At 45.7% G+C, this 13,602-nt stretch overlaps 1 protein-coding gene across 1 annotated transcript; it reads left to right on the forward strand.

The window, feature by feature from the left end:
• The first annotated feature begins 4,908 nt into the window (after positions 1-4,908).
• LOC128886297 (uncharacterized) lies at positions 4,909-5,439 on the forward strand. The gene has a single exon (XM_054141005.1). The coding sequence runs from the start codon at positions 4,909-4,911 to the stop codon at positions 5,437-5,439; it is 531 nt and encodes a 176-aa protein (XP_053996980.1).
• Positions 5,440-13,602: the final 8,163 nt, after the last annotated feature.

Raw genomic sequence — 13,602 nt, forward strand, 5'->3', positions numbered from 1 at the left:
AAAGATAATAATAATAATAATAATAATAATAATAATAATAATAATCCGCGCACCTGGCCTGGGCGACTAGGTCGGGCGGGGAGGTGATACCCCGACGCGGCGCGTCCCCAGGTGGCGGATAGGGGAACGCTCGCCACGTACTCTTCGGAGTGCGTGGAGGGTAGGAGTGAAATAAAATAGCTCCCGCGGACCAAACACTAGGGGAGGAAACCCCGAATCAAAAACCAAACATGGAGAAGTCATATAGAGAGGAGAGATCTACGGTGTAGGGGGTCGGATCCCCAGTACCGGCGTCCGTCAGGGGTGAGCAAGCGGGCCCCGGGACGTCGTTATCTGACGACCGCAGTACTACGCAGGTTGACCACTTGGCCTGCGTAGCATTAAATGCTACAAGTGAAGGGACGAACGTCTCCGGATCCGATCGGAAGATGAGACAGACGTCCACATCGTCGGACGGTGGCCGCCGGAGGCGACGCGGCACGGATGATAATTCATTCGTGCCGCCTCGGAGCCCTGTCCGTCAGGAAGTGGCCGCGGTATCTCCCCAACTCAGCGGGGGAGATGCCGTGACACAAAATGTTCCGGGCCAGGTATCTCCGCTGCGGAATCCTGGCGTTCGTGGGCCAGGAAATGGGGCCAGTTCTGAACGCGCCACGGTGTTGGGGACCTGGCGTTTAGAACTTTGGCGACTCTCGAGCGAGCGGAGAGCTCGCAAATAGTGGCAATGAAAACCGTCCTTGATGTCATGCGACAGGCATCTCTCAAACAGAGGAATGTCAGCATGGACATCAAGGACGGAGGCAGAGCTGGCGGAGGCGGTGGACGCACTGGGCCATGGGCTAGTGGAGAGACAGCGTGTCCTTCACATGCTGCAGGCCCTCGGCACGCTCACTGCGCCGCCAGTCGGGAACACACCCGCCCCTCGAACACGGCCTGATCGGAAACGAGACAGGGCCGTGGCTTCCAGCCCAGAGGAAGAGGCTGCCAGGGCGAAAAAGAAGCCGGCCGTGGACCAAGAAAAATGGTCCACGGTTGTGGGGAGAAAGAAGAGGGCGGACAAACCGTCTGATCTTCCACTCCCACGTCCAAAGCCGCGGAGAGGCGAGAAGGGGCAGATATCTGCCCAACCTCCGTCAACGTCGACGGTACCGAAGAACTCTGCTCCTCCAAAGGAGCAGCGTGCCGTCGACGAAAGGCGAAAGAGAAAGAGGAGGAGAAGGCGCCGTCGCCCTAAAACGAGGTGGACGGCTGTCCTCCTAAAGCCGGCCGAGGGTGCGACGTACGCGTCCATTGTGGGCGCGATACGTCGCCAGGTCCGGCCGGAGGAAACGGACACGGAGGTCCGCCAAATAAGGAGGACGCGGGAAGGGGCCGTCCTTCTGGAGCTTTGACGATGTGCGGACGGCGCCAGGTTCCAGTCCGCGCTCCGGACGGCGGTGGGGGACACCGCGGCAGTACGGGGCCTGAAACCCCGCGCGACGATCGAAATCCTCGATCTTGATTGCGTCACGACCTCAGGAGAGGTCATAGACGCGGTCGCGCGGGTGACAGGGGAGTCGCCGGAGGAAATCCGCGTCTCCGTTCTCGCGACGAACCCCCGAGAGCTGCGGAAGCCCGTGGTGGAGCTTGACGAAGGAGCTGCCGTTAAGCCTCCTGGCCGCCGCCAAGCTCAAGATCGGCTGGGTCAATTGCCGCATCCGGCGCTGGACGGAGGTTCAGCGTTGCTTCCAGTGCCTGGGCTACGGACACACTCGTAGAGAGTGTAAAGGCCCGGACCGGAGCAACGCTTGCCGCAGGTGCGGCAAGGATGGCCACAAGGCGGCGGCGTGCGAGGCCACCCCCCACTGCCATTCGTGTGCGGAGATAAAGGACGCGACGACGGACCACTACGCGGGCTCGGGGAAGTGCCGGATCTTCCGGGAGATCCTCGCCGCAAAAAAGGGTAAGCCTTCTTCGCGGCCACGGTAAGGATTCTCCAGGGAAACCTGAACCGGTGTCGACTTACCGATGACTTGCTAACGCAGCTCGCTATGGAGAAGCGATCGGGACTGCTCCACCTGGTTCAGGGATGATCTCGGCACCGTGGCAGTGTGGATCACGGATCCACGGGGAGTCCGTATAGACTCTCACAGGGCTGCCGCGGGACACGTCTGGGTCACCAGCGGTGTCCTCACGTACGTCAGCTGCTATCTGTCCCCGAATGATAGCATCTCCGAATTTCGGGGAAAGCTCGACGTGCTGGAGGACACCCTACGCGACAAGTCCGGTGGGCTTGTCGTGGCTGGTGACTTCAACGCTCGAACCTGCGAGTGGGGGATGCCTCGCCCCGACACGAGGGGAAGGTTGGTGGTCGAGATGGCCTCCAGACTTGGACTCGTCGTGTTGAACGTGGGGTTAACGCCGAGGTAACGACGCCCTGGATTTGGAGACTCGATACCGGATGTCACCCTGGTGTCTGAGGATCTTGTCCAGAGAGTGGCGAACTGGAGGGTGATTGGTGATTTCACCGGTAGCGATCATAGCTACATCACCTTCCAGTTGATCGGCGAGCGGCAAGCGCGGCCTCCGGGAATTAGACGCCCGAGAGGATACGTCACCTCTCGTCTGGATGAGGATAGGCTCTACGCCACTTTCCAGGCGGGCGTGGAGGCCGTGCCGCAGACCCCGCGTGACCCGTCCGATAGAGCGGGTGCCGAAGCCATCGTGCGCGGCACCTTTAACCTCATCCGATGGGCATGCGACGAGTCAATGCCACGGGGGAGGCCATTCTCCGGCTGGCGGCAGGCGTACTGGTGGACCGACCAGATCGCCTCCCTCAGGAGAGAAGCCCTGAGGCTCCGGCGACGAGCTCAACGAGCTCGAAGTCGACCGGAGGCCGCCGCGCTGTCGGAGGACTACAAGGCGGCCAAAAAAGCCTTAACTCGTGCGATCAAGCAGAGTAAAGCGCGGTGTTGGCGCGATCTTTGCGACGACCTTAACCGAGATTCGTTCGGCGACGGGTACAAACTCGTCACCCGAAGACTCGGTGAGTTGTCCGCGAGGCCGGAACTGGACGCGACCACGATGCGCATTGTGGACGCTCTGTTCCCTGCACATCCGGTGAGGAGACACGATCTCGATCTGGTGGCAGGGACGGACGTCCCAATGTTCATGGCGGCGGAACTCGCTGTTGCGGCCGGGGCTATGAAGCTCCGCAAGGCTCCTGGGCCAGACAGTATACCGTCCGAGGCCCTGCGCGTGGTTGCGAAGAGGTGTCCCGATCTTCTGCTGCGCATGTACAACGCGTGCTTGTACACGGGTATTTTCCCGGCGCAGTGGAAGTTCGCTCGGCTCGCGTTGATCAGCAAGGGGAAAGGGGAACCAGGATCTCCGTCATCGTATCGTCCGCTGTGTTTGCTAAACACAAGCGGGCTGCTGATGGAGAGACTGGTGAAACCCCGGTTGCACGAGGCGATCTTGGCCGCTGGAGGTCTTTCGGACCACCAGTACGGCTTCCGGAAAGGGAGGTCCACCGTGAACGCGATCTCGCGCGTGGTAGACGCTGTACGCGTCGCCGACACGGCTTGCCACGCCGCGAGACCCGTCGTCCTGCTGGTGACGCTGGACTACGGAACGCGTTCAACATGGCGCGGTGGACGGACCATGTTGGAGGCGTTGGAAACAACGTTTCGGCTCCCGGAGTATCTACTGTCAGTGATGACGGATTATCTCCGGGACCGAAAGCTGTTGTACGAGACGTCGGACGGGCTCCGTGAACGACCGATCACTGCGGGTGCTGCGCAGGGATCGGTCATGGGGCCCGACCTGTGGAACGTCATGTACGACAGCCTCCTCCGCATGGGTATGCCAGAGGATTCGTTCCTCGCTGGCTATGCTGACGACGTCGCCGTGGTCATCACGGCGCGGACCGCCGAACTGGCTTAGCTCAAGCTGAACCAGGTCATGCGCCGAGTGGGGCGATGGATGGAGGACCACGGGCTGCAGCTGGCGATTCCGAAAACGGAAATCGTCATGCTGACACGCCGACGTATCCCCACCATCGTCCCGATGACTGTTAGGACCGAGACCATCCAGACCCGGAGGTCCGTGAAGTAGCTGGGTGTTGTCTTGGACAACAATCATGCTCAGCTTCGCGGAACATATCCGGAGGGTCTCGGTCAGGGCGGCGTCGTTGGCGACAGGACTTAGCCGACTAATAGCAAACCAATTCTACTACACCAATTCTACACCAATTTTACACCAATTCTACACTAATTCTACTACACCAGTTCTACACCAATTTTACACCAATTCTACACCAATACTACACCAATTCTACACTAATTCTACGCCAATTCCACACTAATTCTACTACACCAATTCTACACCAATTCTACTATACCAATTTAACAACAATACTACACCAATTCTACTACACCAATTTAACAACAATTCAACAACAATTCTACACCAATTCTACTTTACCAATTCTACTACACTAATTCGACACCAATTCTACACCAATTCTACACTAATTATACTACACGAATTCTACTACACCAATTCTACTATACCAATTCAACAACAATTCTACACCAATTCTACTACACCAATTCAACAACAATTCAACAACAATTCTACACCAATTCTACACCAATAATACTACACCAATTCAACAACAATTCTACACCAATTTCACACTAATTCTACTACACCAATTCAACTACACCAATTCTACACCAATTCTACACCAATTCTACACCAATTCTACACCAATTCTACACCAACGTGTGCTATTCTACACCAATTCTACACCAATTCTACAAGCCGAGCAAGAGGAAACTCTTGTTCTCGACAACCCAGAGCGTCCTGCTGTACGGAGCCGAAGTATGGGCAGATGCCTTTCGGCTCCGTAAGTACAGAAGCTGCATGTTTGCCGTACAGCGCCAGCTGGCGCTTCGGGCGGCGTGCAGCTACAGGACCGTCTCCGAGTGCGCAGTGGAAGCGGTCGCCGGGGTAATACCCATCGACCTGCTTGCATTCGAGCGGAAGAACATCTTCCAACGCTCCTTGGAGACTGGGCGGGCCGAAGCCGTGTCCCACGAGCGCGCAGCCACGCTACGCGCATGGCAGCAACGCTGGGAGGCTGCCCAGCCGGGTCGGTGGACGGCTCGGCTGACAGGGGATCTGGCCACCTGGATATCCAGGACCCATGGTGAGGTGAATTTTTACCTCACCCAGTTCCTCATAGGCCACGGGTACTTCCGTGCGTACCTGTCGAGGATGGGCAAGGTCGGATCCTCGGGATGCCGGTATTGCGACGCAGCAAGGGATGACGCGCTCCATACGTCCTTCGTGTGTGACCGCTTCGCCAGAGATAGGGTAGATCTCGGCGCCCTCGTAGGAGACGTCACTCCCGACAACATCGTGAGGGTGATGCTGGGGGGGCCGACCGAATAGGAAGCGGTCGCGTATTACGTGGAGCGTGTGCTGCGTCGCAAGAGAGAGGAGGGATGCCTGGATGATACTTCGGGCTCCCCCTAGCTTCGGTTGTATCCGTCCGGCGGAGACCATAGCGGGGCCTAGGAGCCACGCCCCCGGACTGTTGTTATGCGAAAGCAGGTCTGGTCCGGGGGGGCTAACGTGGAAAGCGGGTGGTTTTTTAGTGAGTAGGAATCTCACGCTACCGGACGCTGGCATCGTCCACCGGCGCTCGGTGCCTATAAAGGTTTTTCCACCCGCCAAAAAAAAAAAATAATAATAATAATAATGATAATGATAATATTAATAATTTTTTAGTATATGGTAAAATGTAGCCAAATGGAAGCGGGAGGGAATTTATGATGGAAGTGTTTATAAGAATAACAAGAATTTATAAGGAATTTGATGACTTTTAAGACAAGATTCTGACGCCAGCTCAACTATCTCGAGCAATATCGATGAGGATGTTCCTCGCGATGCCGAGCAATATTTAAATAGTTAGAAGGATGTAAGCGGTCAGGACACGAGGTTCGTACTTCGTCCTCTACAGGAATTCGGTGGGATACGGAGTGGAAGGTAACATATGGAGAAATCAATCGAAGTGGCACTATTTATGAAATTTAAATAAAAATGTATTCAAAAATTGTTCTGGAGTGCGCTGTAGCAGTTTAACAATGATAAAATTGACAAAAGTCGGTATTACAGTTTCAATTGCGGTAGGACGCAATGCTCTTCCTCCCTCCCTCCCCCCCCCTCTCTCTCTCTCCGCTTTACGACGATTTTTACAGTGGTGCTGATGAGAACGGCGAAGAACAATATCGGAAGAAAATTCGACTTACAAGGGGTGGTGTAGAGGCGTCCTTTACAATGAATCTAATAGAGGTACAATCAGGTTGAAAGTGGCGAATTTAGATGGAAAATAATCTTTTTGGAGTGGCTCGTGTTCGCAAACACACACGCGCGCGCACGCAACAGAACACTCACGGAGAACAGTTTGAAAGCCAATTATGCGGTGAGATTACAATTACTAATTATAAAGTAGGAAATTATATCTTAAGCTACTCTTAATTATAAGAGGCGAAACAAAAATATGAACAAAAGGAATTTATAACGCGGCGAACTGAGTCTTTTCGCGGTCAATGTTGCACATTGAAGGAACACTTCAACCGGGAACTCTGGCTCAAAATTATAAAAAGATAGCTAAAGGTCGCTCGACGGCTTCCGTTACGCTTGACGCGACTTTACAGCGACAAGTGACTTCGACTTTGCTGCTTCAAGCGCAGCTCGGTTCGAAGTTTATGAAAATGCTTGCGCTGCATTCTGCGCTGCTGCGAATCAGAGTGCAGCGCTAACGAAAATGAATTTTAATTGCCCAGGTTCCTTACCTGATTAAGGTGTTCTTGCGCTTCGCCCAAATCCTCAAACCGCGACGCTGTACAATCTAACTTATAAGTTTTTCTGCGTGGGTCCCGTACGGCCTGCCAACGGGAGAGAGAGAGAGATGGACGGTCGAAACGCTGCGCTGGGTTTCGCGGCGGACTGTATAGTGGTGTGAGGCGTTTTTCAGAAAATGCTTAGCTTAAAACGTGATTTTGAGAAGTTCGCGTCAGAAGTTCGGTGTACAATTCAGACGATAAGGCGTAAGAAGATCTATATCTGCGTCAGACAGTTTTTGAATTTCGATATATTTCTACCTAACGTGAGACGACTGATCCTTGAAAACAATACCTATCTACGGTTTATAATCATTACACGCTCTGGAGAATGGCAAAATTATTATGGCTTATTCGTTTCATCGCGCAACGTAATGTCAATAGGGTAACGACGCTGATCTTCCAGGGAGAGAGTGTTATACGATGTTTATCTTTTAGGAAATATTTTAATCGTCAAAGGCTAGGTTTGTGCTCGATTAGAAAGAATTCGGGATGGTAAACCATCTCGAACACATTCCTGCTGACGAAATAAAGATAAATAAAAAAAATTAAGTTGTCGGCACATAACAAAGAAGAAAGTAAAATTATATATATTTTTATATATTATTCATATATTTAAAGTATATTCTTTACATTATCCTTTTATTGTTAATAGTACAAAGAAGACCAAAAAGTATTACAAGATGTAAGACTTAGAACATAAGTATAGATATAAAATGTTACAAAGAAAAAAATGATATATATTTTTTGATAATAAAAAAAAAAAATGAAACTTTTATATACAATGTTTTTATATATGAGTATAAACAAAATACAGTACATAACAGTCTGAGATCTTACACAAGCTCGACTTACAATATTTAATTGTAACAACCCCAAACTTGTTCCCACTTAGAGTAAGAAGTGTAAAATGTAAAAAGAAATAAGAAAAATACCTGTGATCCCATTAATTTATAAATAAAAGTGCGTAGACAATGATAAAATAATCTTAACACAAATGTATTAATAGCTAATGTAATATATAGCTGCGAGGTAAAGTAAAGAATATCAATGTTATAAGACCGGGAGAATGAACGATCTATAAGAAAAGAAAAAATGAGTATAAATATCGAGCGAAGCATGAATGCAGTTTAAAGTCAAATATTCAGAGTTTGCTGAGGAATGAGAGTAGAATCTAAAAGAACATTGTTACTGGAATGGAAGAGTGAAAGAAAAATATTAATGATTAATATTGTTAATTAAAAAAAAAAAGAGAAGTCAAAATTGAGAGAGTTAGGTATAATAAATAGTTGCACGCAAGGGAATGAGTGGATTTAAAAGACTGTTAGAATGGAAGGCTGAGAGTAGATAAAATCGGAAGAAAAGTAAAATGTCAAACGAACGAATGAATGAATGAAAGATTCGAAAGTACGCGTGTTAGGGTAGGCAGAAGTATAGGTACGAACGAATGTGAGTGAGAAAAACTAGATTTGAACAACGCGCGCGGAATGGTAGGCAGAAGTGCGAATGGCATGGAAGGATGCGAGTTGACCGATTAATAGGCGATAAGCAAAAGATGGCGCAGCAGTTTAGTTTAGTTTAGTTTAGTTTGTCTTTATTCAAGTGCCTAAGGTTTATATATTCTTTGTTGCACTACTATATGCTTCTTATATCATTGTTCGTCTCACATTCTGTTACGCTCTCACTCTTATATCGGCTTACGTCTCTCATTCTATTCCGCTCTTACATGTTCTCATCTTTTTCTCGCTTAAACCTTACATTCATCCCTCCGTTCTTCAGAGATTTACAAAATAAATATATTTGCTCCCGTCATGCATTCCTTCAAAATTACAATTTTTCTTTTTAATTTAACCACTCTCATACTTCCTGGTCTCATTCTTTTTCCTTTCTTGCATCTCATACGCTCCTACCATTAACATTTGATTTTTCCTTATTATTCTATCGCTCGCATGCTTTACTTTTTCAGAATTCAATTTTTGTCTAGACACGCTCATACTTTTTGCTCTCTTCTTTTACATTCTTGTATCTCTTGACTCATTCATCATACTCTCTTTCATGCCTTTAGAATTAAACTTTTTTCGCAATTTAATTTTGCACTCGAACACTCGCATGCTTCTCATACTTCTACTTTATCTTTTGTACATACTTTTGAACTTTCTTAACTTAAATTGTTAATATTCTACGTTTCTCTTTTTAAATTTTTCTACTTTTATTTGTAGACCGCTGCCCTTCGCCGCTGGTACTCTAAGAAAGGATTAGGGGCAGCACATAGTAGTGAAACAAAAGATGTAATTATACCTTACCACTGTAATAAAGACGTACATACGAGCTTCAATGCCCTCTGATGAGCGGGTAACGTATTAAGCACCCCCCCTTTTTTCGTTTCACTCCGCAAATTGCTCCATAGTTCTATAATCTCAGAAATTTCAGGTCACAAATTTGAATTCTGGGAACTTCCACCGCGGTGGGGACGCGTAGCGAATCTTTCGTGCCACAGCTTGCATTCTGTAATAACGTAAAAAATAATTTTTTTGAAAAAAAATTTAACCGACTTCAAAAAAGGTGCAGTGAAAAGCATGAAATAATTTCTAGTTAATTTATTAGAATACGCACTAGCTCTAGATATAATTACTTAAAAGTATGGGAAAATGCAGTAAAAAGTGTGAAATAATTTCTATTTAAACTGCATTGTTATTTACCATCGTTTGATGAATTTGGTTAAATTATTAAATACATCATATTAGATACAATGCACCTTTTTCGGAGGCGGCGCAGATGTAAAAAATTTTTAATTCCGGTTTGGGTTAGCTTTTGGCAGAGGCGGTAATATTGAATGCTGTCAATGTATACATGTTTATTGTCTATGAGGAATTAATAGTTAATGTATATAGTATGTACACGGAAATATAGTGTGAGTAGATTTGGGCCTTTTTTGGAGGGGAGGGGCGGCAAAATTGATTACTGCTAATGTATAAACTCTCCCCATGGAAATACTGTATGGATATGAATACGTATATACGTATATATACGTTTTTATGTGAAACTGGTGAATCACAAGAAAGTCAAGAAGTCTCGCAGTTCGAAATAGACGAAGCATGAAGCTTTGTAACATTTCTCGCACGCGTCGATGACGATTACGTGACGTATGTCAGCGGTGACGCTCTATGTATTCCCATCTTCGGAGAACAATTTGGACGCCAAAATTTCCAGGCGTTTACGTCTCTCCGCCCCACATCGCTCTCTGTGGTGGCCAACATTGTCAGAGAGACAGAAGAGAGAGAGAGACAGGCGAATCGTGTTGACGTATATCGATCTTTTTGGAATTCAGACAGTCCTCAATAATTCGCTAGGACAGTAATTTTATATTATGCTCCACCTCCGAAAAATGTGCATTGCATTTAATATGATGTATTGAATAATTTAACCAAATTCATCAAATGACGGTGAATAACAATGAAGTTTAAATAGAAATTATTTCACACTTTTCACTGCATTTTCCCATACTTTTAAGCAATTATATCTAGAGCTAGTGCGTATTCATATACATTAACTAGAAATTATATCATGCTTTTCACTGCATTTCCCATACTTTTAAGCAATTATATCTAGAGCTAGTGCATATTCATATAAATTAACTAGAAATTATTTCATGCCTTTCACTGCACCTTTTTTGAAGTCGGTTAAATTTTTTGTCCAAAAAATTATTTTATTTCACTCTTTTTAGTGGCAATCTATAACCAATAGGTTTCATGCAATAACAACAGTTACTTCATGCAATAACGAAGCCTACGCTACCGCAGGCGCTCCACCGGCATACTCGCGTTCTGATTGGTCGGAGGTTTCTGTCAATATCTCCTTAACGAAGCCTCGAACAACAATTTCGTTAAGAAAAAATTGTTTCAAATCACCCCATGAAACACCCCATTCAAGGACATCTAACATTTTTGGAACACCCTGTATAATTGGAAATGGGATTATCAGGAATACATCTGCAACTACATGTGAAAGGATTGATTGCGTTTGGTAAATTCCTTGTCGAGCTGCACCAGAGCATAGCAATTTCGCACCAACAATCGTTTTATAAACAATAAAAGTGTCCATAAATTTTTGCAAATGGGAACATCACGAATTCATGTATCATAAAATGCGGAAGGTTCCATTGCGCTCGGTAATTTCCTCACCGAGTTACATCATATAATAAGAATTTTGCGAAAACAATACAGAAATTCATAAATTTTTGCCTCTGTGATCATTGTGAAAACCTCTCCGGCAGCAAAATGTAAGGGGTTTCATCGATTTCATCGGTTTCAGGCCAAACATACGTGAAATAGTACGCTTTTTGCGATAAAAAGTGATATAAAGGGGTAAAAAATAAGACAAGGACAAATGTTTTGCTATGGGACCAAATGGCAAATGCTCTTCCAGATGTAAGAAGTTTCAATCGGATTGGTCCATCCGTTTTGGAGTAAGAAGCAAGACAAAATGTTTCTGTTTAAAAAAAAACGGGTAAAAAATGACAAATCGCAAAAGTCTTGACAGCATGATCACCGGGGGAACATGCTCTACAAGATGCAATAGGATTCATTCCGATTGGTCAAGCTATCTCGGTGTAATCGATGAACAGACATTAAAAAAAAAGAAGAAAAAAACATGTCGAATTGAGTAACCTCCTCCTTTTCGAAGTCGGTTAAAAATGCTGTAATTCTTGGAGGACAATGAAGGAAATGCTGAGTGCTGAATTTTCACACAAACTAGACGCGCATAAAGTGCATAAAGAACTGTCACATCGCACCAAGAAGGAGACCGAAACATACCAAGAGTACATCTACAAAATGTTCAGTATAGCGAAACAAGTAAACATGGAAAATGCAGCGGTGATAACGTACATTATCGACGGAATTCAGGATGAAGAGTTGAACAAAATCATATTGTATGGTGCTAAGGATATACGTGAATTGAAAGAGAAATTTGCTCTTTACGAATCCATGAAGGAAAATGCGCGAATGAAGAGCGAGAGTGGCGAAGAGAAACCTAAGAAGACGAATCGTGGATTTGCTGCTTCAAATGCCAGGAATACGGACACATTGCACCGCAATGTGACAATTCGAGTAAGTCCCCTAAAGATACATGCAGTGCGTCGCAGTTATTAAAGACGAAGCGTTGTCGAGATGTAGAGATCGAAGGTTGTAAATTGACCGCGCTGATAGACACTGGTAGTGATTTGACCTTGATGCAAGCGGATCAATATGTAAAAATCGGAGCGCCTAAGTTAGGAAATCAAGTTGTTAAATTCCGCGGCATCGGATCCGAAAGCAATTGTACGCTCGGAGAATTTTCGACGAATATTGCGATAGATGATGAGTTGTACGTCATGACGGTGCATGTAGTTTCAGATACATTAACGCAGCATTCGTTGATTATTAGTACAGATTTTCTAAACACCGTTGAACTGAATATAAAGGAAGAAAATATCTGTATTCATAAAATAGATGGTACAGATTATGATAAACTACCAGAGGTGTTCAAAATAGACGTACTAGTAGAGGCATGCGAAATAGATTTATCACACGTTACGAATATCCAGCATAGACAAACGATTAAAAACTTAGTTCAGAGTTACAAACCGCAGAAAATACGCGAAGGAGTTAAAATGAATTTAGTCCTTCAGGACGATATTCCTGTACATGAAAGACCGCGGAGACTATCTCCGCAAGATAAAGTTGAAGTCGATAAACAAATTGCAATGTGACTAGAAGATGGGATAATATGTCAATCTGAATCAGATTATGCAAGCCCAATTGTATTGGTTAAAAAAAAGGACGGTTCGACCAGAATTTGCGTTGATTACAGGCAGTTGAATAAAAAGATTGTAAAAGATAGGTACCCACTACCCTTAATCGAAGATCAGTTAGATTTGTTACAGGGCGCGAAAGTATTTAGTACATTGGATATCAAGAATGGATTTTTTCATGTCCCTATTGAAGAAAGTAGTAGAAAATATACAGCATTCATAGTTCCCACAGGTCATTATGAATTTCTTAGAGTACCGTTCGGATTATGCAATTCACCAACTATTTTCCAAAAATTTATAAACGCTGTTTTCAAAGAATTAATCGCAACCGGAATCGTGTTAACGTACATGGATGATTTGATCGTTCCATCGAACGACCTTTCTCGTGGTATAGAAAACCTTAAATTAGTATTGCAAGTCGCGAGTGAGCACGGTTTGTCAATTAATTGGAATAAATGTTGTTTCTTGCAAACGAGAATAGAATATTTAGGTCATATAGTCGAGAATGGTAATATTCAACCGTCAGAATACAAAACAAAAGCCGTCGTGAACTTTCTAAAGCCTCAATCAACTAAAGATGTTCAAAGTTTCCTTGGTTTAACCAGATATTTTAGAAAATTTGTGCCTCGATATTCCATTATTGCGAGATCGCTATTGAATATGTTGAAAAAAGATACTAAATTGAAATTCGAATCATGTAAGCAAGAGGCGTTTGATAGGTTAAAATTAGTTTTAAGCGAAAAACCAGTTTTAAGATTGTATCGTGCGGGAGCAGAAACTCAGTTCCATACAAACGCGTGTAGTATAGGATATGGTGCGATTTTGTTGCAGTGCGACAGTGAAGACAGTGCTTTTCATCCCGTGTACTACGCAAGTGGAAAGACAACACCAGCTGAGGAAAAATATACTAGTTACGAA

Source organism: Hylaeus anthracinus, unplaced genomic scaffold, assembly GCF_026225885.1.
Source record: "Hylaeus anthracinus isolate JK02 unplaced genomic scaffold, UHH_iyHylAnth1.0_haploid 11982, whole genome shotgun sequence".
In the NCBI taxonomy this organism is placed as follows: domain Eukaryota; kingdom Metazoa; phylum Arthropoda; class Insecta; order Hymenoptera; family Colletidae; genus Hylaeus; species Hylaeus anthracinus.